General features: G+C 45.8%; 1 protein-coding gene and 1 long non-coding RNA gene across 6 annotated transcripts in view; one reads left to right on the forward strand and one right to left on the reverse strand.

The window, feature by feature from the left end:
- Window positions 1-19,332, forward strand: part of BRIP1 (BRCA1 interacting DNA helicase 1) — a 967,251-nt gene that overhangs the window by 921,179 nt on the left and 26,740 nt on the right. For all 5 annotated transcript variants that reach the window (XR_011201660.1, XM_069226443.1, XM_069226446.1 and 2 more), the window contains one exon: window positions 8,965-9,077. Coding sequence is in view for 4 of the 5 variants with exons in the window: in XM_069226443.1 (XP_069082544.1) it covers window positions 8,965-9,077 (113 nt within the window). In the remaining variant the exon portion in view is untranslated. The remainder of the gene's footprint in view (window positions 1-8,964; window positions 9,078-19,332) is intronic.
- LOC138285916 (uncharacterized) overlaps window positions 1-19,332 on the reverse strand; it is a 117,186-nt gene that overhangs the window by 80,052 nt on the left and 17,802 nt on the right. The window contains exon 2 of the long non-coding RNA XR_011201661.1: window positions 16,558-16,659. This is a non-coding gene — a long non-coding RNA (uncharacterized lncRNA). The remainder of the gene's footprint in view (window positions 1-16,557; window positions 16,660-19,332) is intronic.

Raw genomic sequence — 19,332 nt, forward strand, 5'->3', positions numbered from 1 at the left:
TGCCCATCATCAATGGCAACCCGATCCTGATCCCCGACGACTCTGAGTCAGACTGGCGTCGGCCGCCTCCTTCTTTGATGGGGCCTATTCACCCCAGGTTTGATTTTTACCCTTATTCCTATGGGTTAAAATTCGGGGAAGGATTGGACCCTTATTAATACCAGGATGACCCTAACTTGGACTGGGCACAGGAGTTGGGCGAGGCCAGTGGTCTGGATACCTCTCCAGATGCTGGCATGCTGTTTACTCCTACCGTGGCTATGGCGGAGTCAGTAGGGTGGCTGAGGTTCTCGGCCTTGAGCTGCCTACTGGTCAGGTCTAATCCCCTGATGGAGGTGCTTCAACCGTTGGCTTCCACATCTGAGCCTCTTCTTCCATTCAATTAAGCCGTCACCGATGTCCTTTTGGGTACTTGGTCTGGACCAAACACAGGGGCTACTGTGAACAGGACTATCGCACGCTGCCATGGGCCCACCCTGAATGACCCTAAAGTCCTGTCCCAACACCCCACGCCTGAGAGCCTTGTCATCCAGGCATCCTCCGGCACATTCCCTTCTGCACCTAGGGTGCATTTAGGGAATCAAAAAGGCTGGAACAATTTGGGAAGATGTTTTTTTCCTCCAGTCTCGTGTGCAGTCAGTGAACACCACATGCCTTTTAGGCCATTATTCTCACTTTCTGTGAGATACGGTCACACTAGTTTTGCTGCAGATACCAGAGGAGGCCCGTGCTATCGTCTCCCAAGCTGTCACGGATGGGAGAGACGCGGTAAAGTTCATTATCAGATGTGGTCTGGACACAACCGACTCTCTAGGTAGATCGGTTGCAACGATGGTGGCCTTGAGGCGCCATGCCTGGTTACATAAATCTGGATTCTCAGGCGGTGTCCAACAGATTCTTATGGACATGCCCTTTGATGGCTCCCATCTCTTTGGAGACAAGGCGGACTCTGCTCTAGAGAGGTTCAAGGACTCCTGAGCTACGGCTCAGTTCCTTGGCCTTTCTACTGCCCCTCGTCCCAAACAGTCTTACTTTCGCCCCTTTCATGGCCATGGAAAGGGTTCCCAGCCACCGTGCCACCCATGCCGCTGCGTGGCGCGGATGTGGAGTCCACGTGGTCGTGGGACAGGAAACCAGAGGTCTACCCAGTCCACCCCTGCCCCTGCTGCAGCCTTTAATCCTTCCTAGTCTGTCCCCTCACTCTGGTCCAGTTGGCGGCAGGGTTCACCATCACCTGCCCCTCTGGGAATCCATCACTATGGACAGGTGAGTTTTGCAGATCGTTCAAAGGGGCTACTCCCTCCCCTTCGAATCTGCCCCACCAGCCATGCATCAATCATTCAGCCGTATACTGGAGGATCATTTGGCACGTCTCCGCCATGAAGTCGCAGCTCTCTTGGCCAAGGGAGCCACAGAGAGGGTACCTGCTCCAGAAGTAGGTTGTGGTTGTTATTCCAGCTACTTTCTGGTGCCCAAAAAAGACAAGGGCTTACGTCCTTTCCTAGACCTTCGGAACCTCAGTCTCTTCCTCAAGAAGGAGAAATTCAAGATTCTCACCCTGGCTCAAGTCCTGTCTGCCTTGGACCCAGGAGACTGGATAGTAGCGATGGACTTGCAGGACGCTTATTTCCACATCCCCATCCTGCCTGCTCACAGACGTTACCTACAATTTGTGGTAGGTCACGAGCACTTTCAATTTACTGTGCTCCCCTTCAGCTTTACTAGCGCTCCTCAGGAAAGTGATGCAGGTGGTTGCAGCTCATCTGTGCAGGTTGGGGGCTTCAGTCTTACCCTACCTCGACGACTGGCTGTTGAAGGCGGACTTGCCCCAGAAAGTCATCACCCACCTTCAGACTATGGCGAATCTCCTGCACACGCTGTGGTTCACTTTAAATGTGCCGAAGTCACACATGACTCACTCTCAGATGCTCCCTTTCATCTGAGCTGTTCTGGACATAGCACAGTTTCAGGCCTATCCTCCCAAAAAGCGAGTCCAAGCTATTCGGGCTATGATTCTGATTCTTCAGCCTCTATCTTGGGTTTCGGTGAGACTGACTCTGAGGCGGCTGGGCCTCATGGCCTCCTGTATTCTGCTAGTGACAATGACCAGATGGCATATGCGGACTCTGCAGTGGGACTTAAAGTTACAGTGGGTGCAGCATCAAGGAAATCTCTCCGACATGGTCCAGATCTCAGAGGGGACTGCGAAAAACCTGCAGTGCTGGCTTTCGAATCCGCATTGGGTCAACGCCAGACACCTCTCCCTTCCCCAACCAGATCTATCCATAGAGACGGACGCGTCACTTCTGGGATGGGGCGGCCACATGGAGAGGTGGAGATCAGAGGCCTCTGGTCTCCGGCGGAGTCTGGGCTCCATATCAATCTTCTGGAGCTCCGGACTATCAAGCTTGCATTGAAAGCATTTCTTCCCTCTCTCAAAGGGAAAGTAGTGCAGGTGTTCACGGACAACACTACCGCCATGTGGTACTGCAACAAACAGGGCGATGTAGGGTCCTATGTCAGGAGTCGCTGCGCCTCTGGACATGGCTGGCACATCGGGCATCACCCTGGTGGTTCAACATCTGGCGAGCTCTCTGAACTCCAGAGCAGACAAACTCGCCGTTGATGCATAGCCAATCACAAATGGTGTCTGTATCTGTAGGTGGCGCAAGGTCTCTTTCAGCAGTGGGGAGAGCCTTGGTTAGATCTGTTCGCCTCTGCAGAGAGAGCACAGTGTCAGCTGTTTTGCGCATTGGAGTTTCAGTGGCTGCACTCGCTTGGAGACGCTTTTTGTCTCGAGTGGCACTCTGGCCTCCTTTCCGACTATACCACTTCGGTCCAGAGTTCTCAAGAAGATCAAGAACCGGGCCCAAGTAATCTTGGTGGCTCCAGATTGAGCACGGAGAGTATGAGATCCAGAGATATTGAGCATGGCCACCGATCCTTAACTCAGACTGCCCCTTCGTAGGATCTTCTCTTGCAGCAGCAGGGGACGGTTCTTCACCCAAACTTGTCCAATCTATGCCTTCATGCGTGGAGATTGAGCAGCGGCAGTTGACGGCTTTTGACCTTCCACCCGTCTGTGATGTAATCTTGGCAGCCAGACGTCCCTCCACCAAAACGGTATACACCTGTTGTTGGCATAAATTTGTGGCATGGTGTACCAACAAATCTGTTGATTCCCTCTCTGCTCCTCTTTCTGAGGTTCTTTTGTTCATTCTATCTTTGGCCCAGCAGGGCTTTGTTTTGGACACACTTAAGGGCTATTTATCAGCTATCTCAGCCTTTCCTAGGTTGCCTGATCTTCCTTCCCTCTTTAAGTCTCCTATTGTTAGTAGATTCCTTAAGGGCCTCACCCATTTGTTTTCTCCCACTCTGTTTAACATGCCTCAGTGGATCCTCACTTACTTAATGTGTACTCCCTTTGAGGTGATGCACAATTTTCCCTTATTGCTCCTTACTTTCAAAACTGTTTTTCTTGTTGCATCACTTCTGCTCGCAGAGTGAGTGAGCTTAAGGCTCTATCTTCTATGCCCCCATTTTTATCTGTGCACCCTGACAAAGTGGTGTCATGCACTAAGGCTTCCTTCCTTTCTAAAGTCATTACACCTTTTCATGTAGGCCAGTCCATCACTTTGCCTACTTTTTTCACACCTCCACATCCTTCTCATGAATAGGAGAGACTCCTCTCTGATCCAAACAGAGCCTTGGTATTCTATCGCAATCGTACTAAAGATTTCCTGGTGGACGATCAACTCTTTGTTGGATATGTAGGTGCAAAAAAAGGGAAGACAGTGCAAAAACGTACCATCTCACGATGTGTACTTATTTGCATCAAAATGTGCTACGCTTTGGCCAAGAAGCAACCCCCTGAAGGCTTGGGTGCTCATTCCACCAGAACAACTGCTGCTTTCATAGTGTTGGAATGCGGAGTTCCTGTCCTGGATATCTACCAAGCAGCAATGTGGGCATCCCTGCACTCGTTTACTAAACGCTACTGCCTGGACAGTCAGGTCCGTAGGGACGGCTACTTTGGTTATTCGGTCCTACAGGACTTCCTAGTATGATCCTGGTTTGCAGCCCACCTCTGAGGATGGCATTGCTTGGGTATCTATTCTAAGGTAAGGAATCTGCAACTAGAAGTCTCTATCAGATGTACAAGTTACTTACCTTCGGTAACGATATATCTAGTAGAGGCATATTCTAGTTGCAGATTCCTTACCGACCCACCCATCCTCCCTGCTTGCGAACTGTTTTTTAGGGATAGGGCTTCCCCATTCAAGGCCTTAGCTCTTGCGCACCAATTTCAGTGTTTTTCGCAGCACTGCGCTTTGTCGTGGAAAGTAATGAAAAGAAACTGATGTCACTGCACTGAGGCGGCGTCTATGTACTACTCCTGACGTCATCACAGTGACTACGACGCCCGCGGAGTCGGACAACGCCACCTACTGACGCCCAAGGGTATTGCTCGAAGAAAAAGTCTCCAGATTCAGTCTGACACCTGGGGGAAAATTCTAAGATAAGGAATCTGCAACTAGAATATGTCTCTACCAGATATATCGTTTCCGAAGGTAAGTAACTTGTACATCAATCGTCATTCATTCTGATCCTCGTGACACCCTCACAATCTGAGGAATTTTACTGTTCTTAATCTTCATTGGTCTTGGACTGAGACACTCTCCTCTCCCTCTGATAACTGGGCCACGTATCCCCCCTTCCTTATAGATAGCAGCTTCAGTAGCACCTGGGAGGAGTAGCGTTATGTGAGGTGGCATGAGGGTCTTTACCAGTCTGACCATCAAGGCCTTTAAAAATAAGGCATTTCAAGAATCCCTACTTGGGAACGTGGCTATGTGAGTTAGGGCCCTATTTAGAGGTTGGCAGGCAGGTCATCTGCCAAAAAGTGTTAGGTTTCTATCTGTCATATTTAGGCAGCCATTGACTTCAATGCACTTTAATACAGTGGTTAAGACATCTGCCAGTTTTTGGCAGATGTCCTGCACCCGTCTAAGTCTTAGGACGGCCCTTCATCTGGAGCATTACCCTCTTCTGAACAGTGGAGCAGAGCCTCATGCAGGCCTGAACAAACCCACTACGGTTGATAGCTCAAGTATACAGTGACCCGTTACACATATGCCCAATACTGCTACTCTTATCTTCTCACCTACGGTCTCTTTTTCAGCTCCAATGACTCCCACATTTTTGTTTTTGCTGGACATAGTATGGTCCTTTCTGGAGATTCCTGACACCCAGGCCTCAGTGCAGAGAAAGAAGAAACTAGATGGGGAAGCCATAGACTCTTTTGCCACATGTTACAATGGAGAGTATAAAGATCAGGCCACTGGCAGCTGAGACTAGGCACTAACAAAGGTCAGGGGAGTTTTTCACATTCAACATAAGCAGAGTCCGAAATTTTATCTCAGTCAGTGCTTTAGCTGTTTCCTCTATTCAGCTTGGTTACCCTGCTGCTGAGACCTCCCTCTTTGGCCTGAGCTGTTTCCTATGAGACGTTACAGTGTATTGGAAGCCTATCCAACTATGTGTGTCTGTCTTCTCTCTATCCCCTCTCTTCCATACAGCATAAAGTTCCAGGTGCATTTGCTCTGTGCTCTTTTGTTATAATGGTGAGGGGGTTTGGGACGCGCTCCTGTGTTCATGTTCTATTTGCTTGATTCATGACACTGGGATTTTGATGATGCCAGATAACCATTCTGTCAGGGGCTCGGCCCTTGTGCTAGATCACCCACTAGCCCATAGGTCCTAGGCCGTCTACCAGCCCTTGGGCCTCCAAGCGTCCTGTCAGTTCACCAGGAGTGATCTCTTGGAGCATGGATCCTCTTTCTTGCCCCTAGTTACTTACCCCTCCAGCAGAACTACAGTCCCGCTGGGATCACCTACTGGCAGCCTAGCAACAGGTTTCTCTCTCAGGAAGCAGCCTGCAGATCAGTAGACATTCCTCTACAGGTGGACATTCAGTCACACTCCAGCAGTATTCATCACTCGAGACCATGCTCAGACAAAAGCGATGGCCTTACCCTTCTTTGCTAACGCAGTTCAGACAGGTAACTCAAGCTTTCTGTGAACACTAGCTGCCAGCCGTGGATAGAATCTGAAGGTTCCCTGTAATTCTTTGTGAAAATAGGGTGCGAGACATAGTCTAGTTGCACACTCTGTGCACACTCTCAGCTCATACTGTGGGGAAGAGGGCCCTACGAAATGAATAGAGGAAAGGGTGCATGTGGGGAAAGCAGTACCTGTTCTGCTTTGTTAGAAATGGGGTCTTTGGTTGATAGGTTACCCCCTGTTCAAGCAAGGACCCTCACTCTAGTCAGGGTAAAAGAGAATCACCCTGAGCTAACCCCTGCTTACCCCCTTGGTAGCTTGGCAGAGCAGTAGGCTTAACTTCAGAGTGCTAGGTGTAAAGTATTTGTACCAACACACACAGTAACTCAATAAAAACACTACAAAATGACACAACACAGGTTTAGAAAAATAGGAAATATTTATCTAAACAAAACAAGACCAAAACAACAAAATTCCACAATACACAAGTCAAGTTATTAATGAAAATGCAAAAAGAGTCTTTAAGTAGTTTTAAACACACACTAACACTGTTGGCGTGAAAAAGTACTTTGGGTGCGTCAAAAATAACCCCGCACGGGTGAGTGCGCGTCAAAAAGGGGCTTGCGATGCGTTGATTCCACTCATGCGTGAGACCTTGCGTTGTTTCTCCTTTCGCCGGGTCGTGGCGCGTCGTTTCTTCTCTCCGCAGGAGAGCGATGCGCGGATCCGGTCAGCACTCTCGGGTCCGGGCAGGCCTTGTGTTGTTTTTACACGCCCAGCAGTACTTGAGTCGGAAATCCAGCTGCACGATGATCCGCAAATCCCGCAGCGCAGGTTGCGATCTCCCAGCCTCTGTCAGCGATGCTGCACGTCGTTTCTCCTGCTCTGTGCGTCGATTCTTCGGTCGCGTTTCCGGCGAGCGTCGATTTTCAGCTGTGGAGCCGGCGACGTGTCATTTCTTCAGCCGCAGATCGGAGTCGGGTCGATCTTTTCCCCGCATGGCACTCTGTGCGCGGATTTCCTTTTCTTTAGGCTGTCAGCTTCTCTTTGCAGGGTCCCAGGAACTGGATGGGTACCACAGGGCAGAGTAGGAGTCTCTCCAGAGACTGCAGGTGCTGGCAGAGAGAAGTCTTTGCTGTCCCTTAGACTTCAAACAACGAGGCAAGCTCTAAATCAAGCCCTTGGAGAGGTCTTCTCAAGATGGAAGGCACACAAAGTCCAGTCTTTGCCCTCTTACTCTGGCAGAAGCAGAAACTGCAGGATAGCTCCATAAAGCACAGTCACAGGCAGGGCAGATCTTCTTCCTGAGCTCTTCAGCTCTTCTCCAGGCAGAGGTTCCTCTTGGTTTCCAGAAGTGTTCTAAAGTCTGTGGTTTTGGGTGCCCTTCTAATACCCAATTTCTCCTTTGAGGTTGGCCTGCTTCAAAGTAAAGTCTCTTTTGAATGTGAAATCCTGCTTTGCTCGGGCTAGGCCCCAGACACTCACCAGGGGGTTGGAGACTGCATTGTGTGAGGACAGGCACAGCCCTTTCAGGTGTAAGAGACCACTCCTCCCTTCCCTCCTAGCACAGATGGCTCATCAGGAAATGCAGACTACACCCCACCTCCCTTTGTGTCACTGTCTAGTGTGAGGTGCAAACAGCCCAACTGTCAAACTGGCCCAGACACGGAATCCACAAACAGGCAGAGTCACAGAAATGGTATAAGCAAGAAAATGCTCACTTTCTAAAAGTGGCATTTTCAAACACGCAATCTTAAAATCAACTTTACTGAAAGATGTATTTTTAAATTGTAAGCTCAGAGACCCCAAACTCCACATGTCCATCCGCTCCCAAAGGGAATCTACACTTTAATCAGATTTAAAGGTAGCCCCCATGTTAACCTATGAGAGGGACAGGCCTTGCAACAGTGAAAAACGAATTTAGCAATATTTCACTGTCAGGACATATAAGACACATCACTATATGTCCTACCTTAACCATACACTGCACCCTGCCCTTGGGGCTACCTAGGGCCTACCTTAGGGGTGCCTTACATGTAAGAAAAGGGAAGATTTAGGCCTGGCAAGTGGGTACACTTGCCAAGTCGAATTTACAGTTAAAACTGCACACACTGCAGTGGCAGGTCTGAGACATGATTACAGAGCTGCTTATATGGGTGGCACAACCAGTGCTGCAGGCCCACTAGTAGCATTTGATTTACAGGCCCTGGCACCTCTAGTGCACTTTACTAGGGACTTACTAGTAACTCAAATATGCCAATCATGGATAAACCAATCAACAATACAATTTACACAGAGAGCATATGCACTTTAGCACTGGTTAGCAGTGGTAAAGTGCTCAGAGTTCAAAAGCCAACAGTAACAGGTCAGAAAAAAATAGGAGGCAGGAGGCAAAAAGATTGGGGATGACCCTGCATAAGCAAAAAAGTCCAACATGCTTGAAGTTAGCTTCTATTGAATCTGATGCTTGGCGGGTCACTGTGACTTGTAATGATCCACAGCATGGTTGCCTGTTTGTGTACGCATGCATAAGTGGAAAAAACGGGTAGTTTACTGCAAGGTCAAACATGTAAATTGTGCATTGACAACATGATGTAGAAACAGTTATAACTTCTCCTTATGTTTGGAATCTAAATATCCATATGCTTAAGAAACATCGTTTCATTTTGGTATTTTAGCTTTTCAATGGAGCATTAGTTTTTACATGCTTGTTTCACTCATATCCAGGTAGGATGTAACTTCAAGAGATCTGTTTGCATGAATGTAACTTGTGCCCCTGATCTGTTATAATAACTATTTCATCATCTAATATACGGCTGTATATTCTATATCGTCCCTTAAACTATTTCTCCATAAAACTGATTTGGCTAACAGGTGTCCATTTCTGTCATTTTATTTTAGGTGGAACTGAAAAGAAAATACAACGATCAGCACTCAAAAACACGAGGCCTCCTATCGGGAAGCGCGTGGTACGAAATTCAAGCTTACAGAGCTCTGAACCAAGCTTTGGGCAGGTGAGCCCCAGTGATAATTCACAATTGTTGGAAAGTACATCTTGAGAGATCCCAAATTTTGATCCTGGTTGATTCATTCAGTGACTGCCTAAAATTCATGATTTTTTTGTTTGTTTTTTTGTTTGAAGGATTCTGAAGAAACCATTGGTTCCATTTAACTAATGTACACACTTAACAGGCAAGATTTCCTCGTTCCACGAATTCTGAGCTTTTTGCAGTGAATTTTGAGGTTCATCCTTTACACTTTTTAGGGGTTCTGTTGGGTTTGGTAGGGAATATATCATGCCAACATATTGTTGAAATACTTTCAGGGCATCTGTGTCAAAGAGGGGCGTGTTCCAGCCATGAAGCAAATGCATTTAGAGTACTGCTAGACAGATAGGGACATAGCTGAGAGTAGCTTAAAAATATAAATAATTAATTTTCTGTGGCAGGCTCGATTAAATTGTATGTTTAGGGCTGCAGAGAACACATCTATTCAAAATTGGTTAACAGAACTTTACTTTGAGACCTTCTCAAGCATCAGAGCCAGAATCCCAAAGTCTCAGCTCATAATTACGTTTTGACCACCAATCTTATACCTTTCACATTTTCATCATGAGTGGCAAGGTTTTCTTGAAAGTAAATAACTTGGTGACAAACGAGACTTTGCCGTTTCACAAAGCCAGCAAATGTAATAGTATTTATGCACAAAGCCTTTTTAACAAAACAGGACCCTCTGTTTGATAAACAATAAAGGCCCTACAAACATAAAGGTGAATCGAAATAATGTTGAAGCAAAATTCTGACAGCATACAGATGCTGGCTTTATTTTCCTTAGTTTAATTCTGTATTCATTAATTATTAACTTCAATTTATTTGCAACGTCATAAAAGCTCTAAAAATGAACTTAATGTAAGTGAAGAATGAAAGATCTTTCTGCTGGCAACCGATGACCTCAGAAGAGACGAGCTGACTTTAGCCTCTTAATCCATATGCTTGAAGCCCTAAGAAACAGTGGTCCTTTTTTAGGGTCGAGCCTGCGTCGCATGCGCTCACGCATGCGTATCGCAGCGAGACGCTTTAGGTATTAGAAAAGGGCTCGGAGCCCTGTCAACGTCATGTCAGTGTTTTTCATTGGTTCATGGGCTTGCCTATTAAATTCTGCTTGCTTTCATTAGTCGAAGGCATGCATACGTAATGCCTTTTCCGGTGGCTAGTTATCTGTGCTACCCTAATCACTGTCATGTCATCAAAGAGGCAGATATATGAGGCCCACTCTCAGAAACCTTGATGCTCCTCCTCAGTACTCTAAGTGTAGAAATGGAGGTCACAGTTTCTCAGTCGAGGTGCTTGCCCCTCTGGAACACCTACCCACCCTTTTAGTGTTACCTGGAGCAGTGATTCTTAAACTTTTGACTTCAGTGAACCCCTGCGTAATCATTACTGGAACTCGGGGACCCCCTCCACTGAATCATTAAAGGAATCCGGGGACCCTGGCCTAAGCATTTTTGATGATTTGAACAGCAAAGCGCACAAAATACAGAAACAAGCATTCATCAAACACGTACACAAATAAATAAATATTTTATTGAATTCACACAACTATAAAAAATGTAAAAATTTAATTATAATGAGAAGGTAGCAGTTTTGCTAAATTCAGTTGAGGCCACTCATTGTCCATAATATAGTCTGTTTGATGCACTTACACTGCTCCCACAAATAAATCTAAGGATACTAATTTAAATTTGTAGCCGCTGATTTAATTTAAAATAACTTCACATTTACAAATGGTGCAAATTTTTCAATTTGACATTTTCTTTTTCTGTTTTGCGGGGGGGTCCCAATACCGCAGGTTAAGAACCACTGATCTAGATCACCGTCTTTCCACAAAGCCCTAAAGGCCCACTTGTTTAGACATATGACTAAGAATTAAGACAACTCTCCTAAATGTGTTTGTAGTTATCCTTCAACCACAGATCTAAAGTCGGCCTTTACAAACAAATTCGGAGCAGGACTTCTGTTTCCTAAGCACCCAGAACAGACCGAGGCCCGAAACTTTCCCGACGTTCTGAAAGGCAATTTCAAGGTTTTTTCCCTCCAAACCTTTGACTAACCTACCTTATGCGGCCTGCAGACATATATGATGATGTACAGTATGTGTCACTTCCGAACACTTGGATCTGTACCTTCCACCCTGTGAAGCCTTCTAGGGCTCTGCAAACCGAGCCCAAGCGAGTACTCCTGCATGTGGCGTGAAGCACCAGCCAGCACGGTGTACACCGGGCAACCCTCTGGCAGATGTTAAAATGAACGACGTCACAGAACAAATCAGAAAAATTCTGAGGTAAAATGATAAGATAGTATGTGGGAATCAAAAGCAAAATGAAGGTTTAGAATAGCTGAGAGTAAGGAGCAGACCTCAAGTACTTGTGGAACTCTCTGCAACAGGCAAGGGGTGAGAAAAATTGGAAGCACAGTGGTGAAAAACCCACCCTCTGCTCAGAAACTGCGCGCGAAAACAGCTTGAGATTTGGATTTCTCGACCTTTGCCGAAAGAAAAGTGACAATCCGCCTGTGTGCTCGCAGGGTAAAACCATGATGGAGCGGCCATGACAGGGAGCAGGGGAAGGAGTTTACAGGCAGGCGACCTTTCACGTGAAGCCTTTGTAAATGGAGATGTTTAATATATGCTGACAGTGACAGAAAGCAGCCACTTGTGATAGGCAGGCGTCTTCAGGAGAAAGTAGGCCGCAGGGAGCGGTGTGAGCGAAAACACGTTTCTCTCGAGCCTGGCACTTTCCGGTTAATTCATTACTTCTCTGCAGAGAAGTTTAAGCCAAGGAAATGTAAAAGCAGCCTTTGGGACTGGACTGAGCCAGGTGGTGTCTGTGGCCAGGTGACAGTGGGGGCCGGCGTGGGGCATTCCTGTGCTCCATCAAGCGCCTTTTTTTAGATTTCAAGAAATGGAATTAAACATTTTTTGCAAATATCTCCATCCCTGCACTGATACTACTTATCCGAATTTATTGATTCATTTTTGTCGTAACAGCAAAGGTATTTTTACAAAAAAATATTATTTTTGAGATATCAGCGGCAGTCTTTACTAATTATGCCCTTCTGTACCTAGAGTATGCAGAGCGGATCCTTTGCTGTGTATGTGCAGACCCGGCTAGCCCTGGAAAATGCACACTTCTGCCAATTCCGCGTTTACGGAAAAAAACAAGCATTTGCAATGCAACGGGTCTCGGCAAAAGTGTATTTATGTACGTAACCGAAAAAGTCCAATTAACTGTGTAAAGCGCTCGACTTCTGCCAAGCGAAATCGCGCTATTAAAATAGAGAAAAAGTAGTCCACGAGCCGGACAGAAAACAGCGAGCCTCGCATGTTTTCTGTACTTGGTTGATGCGCTCGAGGAGGGATAGCTACCCGAAAAGGCATGACGTGTGCATACCTTCGACTAATGAACGCAAGCTGATTTTAATAGGCAAGCCCACGAACCAATAAAAAACACTGACGTGAAGTCGACAGGGCTCCGAGCCCTTTTCTAATAACTAAAGTGTCTAGCTGCGATACGCATGCGCAAGCGCATGCAACGCAGGCTCGACCGTAATAATGATGGTGCTTTCTTTTGCTGATATTTCCACGATTACCAGAACCTCTGTTACATGCTTTTTGAATGTGAAGATCTTCTCGACAAAGAGATGTGCAGCGCTCTGACACCCTCCCTAAATCAGCTTCCAGCTATATAAAACTGCCAATGAATAAATATGGTTTGATGCAGTATTTAGGCCCCTTTCTAAGTTCTCCTAGGGTATGTAAATATAAATAACCCGAGGCAGAGGGAAATAATGATTCAAACTCAGTGTCTAAGGTGAAAATTGATCCCTTGTTCTGTATCTTGAAGGCTCGTATCTCCCATCAGGCGCCCTGACGGCCAAGCATGTCACTCTCAAAATCCAAACACAGAACTGAGCTTGTCCAAGTTCTCTTGCTAGCCATCAAGAATATGAAATAAGGAAGAATTTGGTAGCATTTTAGATGAGACTGATATGTGTTCAATAGATCATAAATATATATACTTGAATTACTGTGTAATCTGAAGATTTGTTTTTGATATAGTTTTGTTTAAAACCTAAAATGTAGCTACTCCTTCGATGGTAGCGTGGTATATTACAATACTTACCTGAGAGTTTAGTAATCTCTTTCTGACAGATTTACCTAAAAAATGTTGAACCTCTTTTCTTGTAATACTTCTGCCTTCTATGCAGGGGTGGCTCCTCCGCAATAGCGGATGGGCGTGGGCCTCCTGGCTAAGAGCCAGCAGAGGAAAAATAAAAACAATAATTTACTATTGTTTTAATTTTCATCTGCTGTCTCAGCCAGCAGTGCAGGGAGGGGCAAGGCTGGGCCACTGGGAGGGGGGAGAAGGAAGGGGAGTGCAGTGCACTAAGTACGCATGTGTGTTTGGCCAGCTGTCTTAGGCCGGCCAAACACACATGCATACTTAGGCTTCTCCAACCAGCTGTGTTGAACAGCCGGTCTGGAGAAACTGCACAGACCCCAGGGCAGTGTCGGAGCAGCAGACCAAGCCGCTCAGACCTATCCTGATGCTGCTTTCATGCTAGGTTTAGCATGAGAGCAGTGACAGGATTGCTGGGGAGCCTGTGCTGGTGTCCCAGTGAATGCTGGGACGCCATCAGGAGCAGAGGAACGCCAGGTGGCAGGAACGGCGGTATGGTAAGTGTTTTTTTTCTTTTTGTATTGTTTCCCCTGTCCCCGTCGTCCCCCCTGCGCCCCTCCCCCCTTTGACATTTGCGGCGGCGGACGCTGCTTCTATGGCCTGACAGTTTCAGCTTTGAAAAAGGCCCAGGCCTGCGCGTTGCTTAAAGGGCGAAACATGTGTTGGTTGGCTCCTCAAACACTAAGAAACCACAAGTTTACTTCAACTGAATCCTGATTTAATGTCGACCCTTAATGCATTATGCTAGACCTTTCACTGTGGACACCAGGGGTTCTACCCACTTCAGGTTATTGACCGTTTTAAACCCAAAGTTAGCCATCATAGAGTGTATGGCTCCCAGTCCCCACCCCTTCTCCCAACCCCCCTATAACACACAGGATGGACTACCAGAACAGTGTTTCTAGAGCAAAAGTTAGTGTTGGGAGCAGTGCGAATACACCCAATGATTCCTGCTCCTTATGTATCTCCCTTCTCCCATAATGGATTCCTCTTTTTTTCGCTGGCTTTTTAGGCCATTCAGTGACTGGCCGCTCAAATTTTCTGCTTCTCCTGTCTTCAACAATTCAATTTAAACAACTCTCAAGAAGGCTCTGGTCCTAGTTCCTGGCCATTTCCTTGGCCACCGCGTGTGGTTATGTATGTCAATGGGTTTGAAGGCTTTCTGAGTATAGGTGTTTTCTCTGTACCACTATCAGTAGATGTAAAGTGTTAAGTTTTATCCCACTATCTCCTGGTGTCAGTAGGCAGACCTCCATCCTTTCTAAATATGTTCTGGATGTCTCAGAAGAAGAGCCTCTTTTTGGGTCTTCCCATCTTTCCTCCTGATCCTCATTTTTCAGTCTCCCACAATTTAGCGCAGCATTATTGTGGTGTAGCCAAGGGTTATCGTTACATCATTTGATAACCCGAAACCTCCCCCTCCAAATTAACATGCTGGTGTAAGAAGTATCTACTTAGGCACAAACTCCTTCCTTCCCTCATTGGGTCACAAAAGAGTGATTATCTTCACAGACAGCATCATACCAGTGTGTAATATCTACAACAGGGTTTTCCTTGATTCTGCAGCTATGAGTCGATCTTTGGAACAGGGTGACATCCGAGGGCACCCAGCCCTCAGGCAGTCCATGTAGCAGACTGCTTGAACAGACTGCCCAGCACAACAGTGGGTGCTTGACTCTGTTTCCTACTACTTCTTCAGGCATTGGCTAGTACCACAGTCGATTTAAACCTGTACAGGATCAAGCAAAAGTATACTGTTTTTGTTTCCTCGATCAACAGATATAGGGGGTCATTATGAGTTTGGTGGCGGAAAAGCCTGTCTGCCAAACTCCTGCGATCAGGTTGCCGCCAGTGCGCCCCCTTCCCGTGGGCCCCATTATGAGTTCCCCGCTAGGTCAGTGGGCGGAAACAGTGTTTCCGCCCGCTATCCCAGTGGGGAACAGCCCACACATTGACGTCGGCTCATAATAGAGCCGACAGCAATGTTGCGGTGCGTAGGGTGCACAGCACCTGTCTCGCTTTTCAATGTCTGCAGTGAAAAGCGCGATGGGGCTGTCCATGGGGCCCCCTGCACCCCATCATGTAAAAGCTGGTGAAGAGGAGGGTTGTAATCCCCAGGGTGGTGCTGCATGCACTGCTGTCCTGACGGATTAGGACCCCCAGCACTACCAGTCCCTTCAATGGAGGGAAACTGGTGGTCCAACCGTGGCCCAACCGCCATGGTCGTAATGTGGTGGTCAGACTGCCACCGCGACCCTTGCTGTCTGAAGACTGCCAGGGTCGTAATGACGAGCATAGTTTCTTTGTGACTATGTTGGTCTTGATCTGGGTTGAACATCTCTGACTTTACAACTTTTTCCTTCATTCTTAAGATCATTTTCAGTTCGATGGTCATCTGAAAGCTCCTTGATCCTGGTGGACTCTCAGTGGCTGATCTGGATTTCTTTATCCACTGGGTGACAAAGGGCATTTTCTATATTCTGTGCAGGGCGGATCTGTTCTTGCATCAGGACACTTTGCTACTGTAGCCTTGCCTTAACTGCCCATTCCTGGAAGATTGATTCACAGAAATTTATTAAGTGTGTTTATTTTTATTTATTTTTAGGTGTTAGATCACAAACGTAAACCTAAAAGGCATTGGTATGCAGTACATTGCCAATATAATAAAAACTATGCAGTCCAGTAAAATAACAGTATGAAATTTGGTGAGAAGAGGAAAAAGATTACCAAAGAAGAATCATGCAGAAATAAAAACAATAAACATAGGAAACCATAGTTCTCAGAACCAGAAATGCATCCCATTCATAGGTAAGAAAGGCCAACTCAAAAAATGAGCTTTCAGTGCTTATGTTGTATTTCAAGAAAAGGAATTAACTGGATATTAGGGGCAGAAAAGAGGTGGAACATATGGAAATGCATAAGCAGACCGTTAAGCCCTTCTGAATGCTGGGACCACCAAACAAATGATTGCTATATTGAAGTGCTTAGGTTGACCAGTACAACCATCTTGAAAGTAATAAAATACAACTTGAATTCAAATTAATTGCACAGTGAAAAACAGCTTTTAAGAAGAAGCAATGAAGAAAGAGGTAAACCTATGAAAGGTTCATTGTAACCATCCAACCTCTAGATCACAAGATATTTAACCAGAAAGGTGTTGATGTGAAGAGAAGATTATCTTCTTAGAAGATGGAAATAGAAAGAACAGGCAAACACCAATTTGCTAATGTGGGAATAAAGATCTTGATAGAACTTACGTGGTGGAAACAGATGCCTCTGTCATTGCTAATAGAGCAGTTCTTCCCCAAAGAGATCCAGTGTAGTATAATCTTCACTCCATTGCTCATTTGTCCACAACACTGAATGCAGAAGATATTAATTACTCAGTTTAATAGTTATCATCCAAGAAAGCCATTAGTAGTATGGATCAATCACAAAAACATGGATTTCCTCAAGCCAATGAAATGTGAAAATGCAATGCACTCTAGCTGGATGTTAAATTTACATATTTCTGAGTCACCATTATAGCTAGACTGTGAAACAAACATAGAAATGTTGATGCCTTCTGCAGACAAGATCATAATGTAAAAAGATACCACCACCTCCTCTCATCCAAGGAGCTAATAGTACTGGATCCCAGAACCCAGTCTAGTTCTTGACTCATCTCAGTGGTAGCTTTCAAGGGGAGTGCATAGATGTCTGATTACTTGAATTTCCTGGTGTGTTCCATCAGGAAGGGGTACACTACATTGAGAATACACTTTATGTTCCACATAGCAATCTTCAAGTGGAAGCAATCTGTTAGTGTCATAGTTTACCATTGACAATTGCCCCTGCGAGCACAATGACATTAGATTTTGTATTTCGTTTATTTTGGTGGCCATCCGAACAAATGACTATTAAAACCTTTGTCAAGACTTGTGGAGATTATGCACAAATGACCTGTTGAACTATGTACTACTGATCGTAGACTATTTTTCAAAATCTCCCAATTTTGGTTCATTTGAAAAAGTGTTTGCAATGCCTACACTTGTGCCTGTTTTTTTCATGAAGCAGTTTACCCATGTGGTCTATCAGAAATAACTGTGACAACTAGATGATCTCACTTTGTCTCTAGACTTTAGAATTTTCTGTTTCAGATACTGGAAATCATTTGACATAAATCCCCCCGTTATCATCCACAACCTGAGAGACAGACAGAGAGGCTCAACCAAACAATTGAAAAGTTTGTGGTATGCTTACAAAAGACCTTTAGGAAGATGAGGTCAAGTGGATCCCTATGATGGAAATCACTTATAATTCAGTGCACTCTTGTATTGGGTTTGACCCACTTTTTCTGTGTATAAAGGGGGTTCCATCCGCTGAACTAAACATGTTTTCTGCTGGATACTCCTCTAACTGCATATTCTTCCTCTTCAGAATATCCTCAGGTGCCCGACTACATCTAGAAAATGTTAACAACATTGCTTCCATGTGCCGGTAGGTGGCAGCTTGCGGCTCTCGCTAACTTCATTCCACCCCCAGAAGTGACAGCGGGAGCAGCATATATGCACCACCACTGTGCGCGGACGAACAGTTCCTTTCTTTCTGCGCCTTTGTGTATGGATCCAGAGCTCATTCCCAACTTGTCTTTTGACGAGTGTTTTCTCAAAATTATTTTTCCAGTATGCAAGAGAAATGCCCTCTCTGCTAAAACTACAGGGTTTAAACATTGTTGGACAGGTTGCAAGCAGATGTCTGTGACGGATCCTCTTAAGGTTCTGCCTCTGGTGTTTGGGTTTGGTACACAGCTCCAAGTCCTGTGAGGAGTGAGCCCTTATGAACTCAAATGTGGAACTGAACCGTGAAGCAGATCTGTACATCGCCAAACACTGAAAGAAGCCTCGGAAGTCAATGACACAAACCCATTCCGCTTTTTAGGACATTTGTGCGACAGGTTGTCATCAAAGTCCGAGTCTTGTAGTAAGTTAAACTCTAAGCCGAAGCACAAAAAGATCAAGCAGGATTCCTCACAGTGTTTCTACTCTCATCCTGAAATGTCACAAGAAAGTCAGGGTACCTGTTGGTCCCACCCTTCGTCCAATGCCTGAAGAGCTCATTTCACAACTGATTCTGATGCGCCTCAGGTTTACAGGTCCACCAGTAACGTTGCAAAAGATTGAGGCCTTCAAGAGAGGCCATGTTGCAAAATTTCTGCACTTTGCCGGCTCCATCAGGTGCTTTCGAGCCCCAAGGTTCCACGCAGACTTCCAGTCTAGATGCTGCCGGCAGGTCCAAACTTGGCACCATCTGTGCCTTGGAGTCAAAAGCATCACCTAAGGTAAGTAACATGTTCTTTTAGTTGTCCCTCTGTGCTTTCTGTGTCTGTTTTGTTATATACAATCTCCTCTGTGCCTTTAAAATGTTGCTGGTTATTTCAAGCAAGCCAGTGCATGTAATAAGCAAGTTGCTCATCACCACTAGCATTAAGCTCTCTCCTACGAGGTTGGGAATAAAGTATGTCAAATTTTTCTTTGACACTTGAGTCATCCTAAATTCAGTACCTGGTTCATGGGTCTTTTTCATAATACCCATAAGGTTGGGCCTATCGCTGTTAGTTTGCAGTGTCATAGGACTCCCATTGTTAGAACTAGACTGCTGGATTAGGGGTGACAGCACCACCATTTATGGGTGACTGAGTCAATCCCACACTGTCTAGGCAGCTGTCGGCCCAACCCTATCGGCTAGCTAGCAGAACCTCACCAAAACGAGGAATAAAAGGTGATTTGTGGCATCCTGAAACATGACAATCTATGGCTCCTCAGGGGAAGTCATGGTCGACAAGTCTCACCCCTTTCTCTCATTAGCAAAAGGTCTCATACACACACAGGCAAAGAAAGAGATGCAGGATTGTTTTCAATATATTTATTGAAAAGACTGTAATCCTTGATAAAATGTATTTGCTGCAATTATTAGGGCAATGGGTCATAACAGTATTAGAATGATGGTGACCAGTGAGAAGAAAATAAACAGTCTCCACATATTGGAATAAC

This window comes from Pleurodeles waltl, chromosome 3_1 (assembly GCF_031143425.1).
Source record: "Pleurodeles waltl isolate 20211129_DDA chromosome 3_1, aPleWal1.hap1.20221129, whole genome shotgun sequence".
Taxonomy (NCBI): domain Eukaryota; kingdom Metazoa; phylum Chordata; class Amphibia; order Caudata; family Salamandridae; genus Pleurodeles; species Pleurodeles waltl.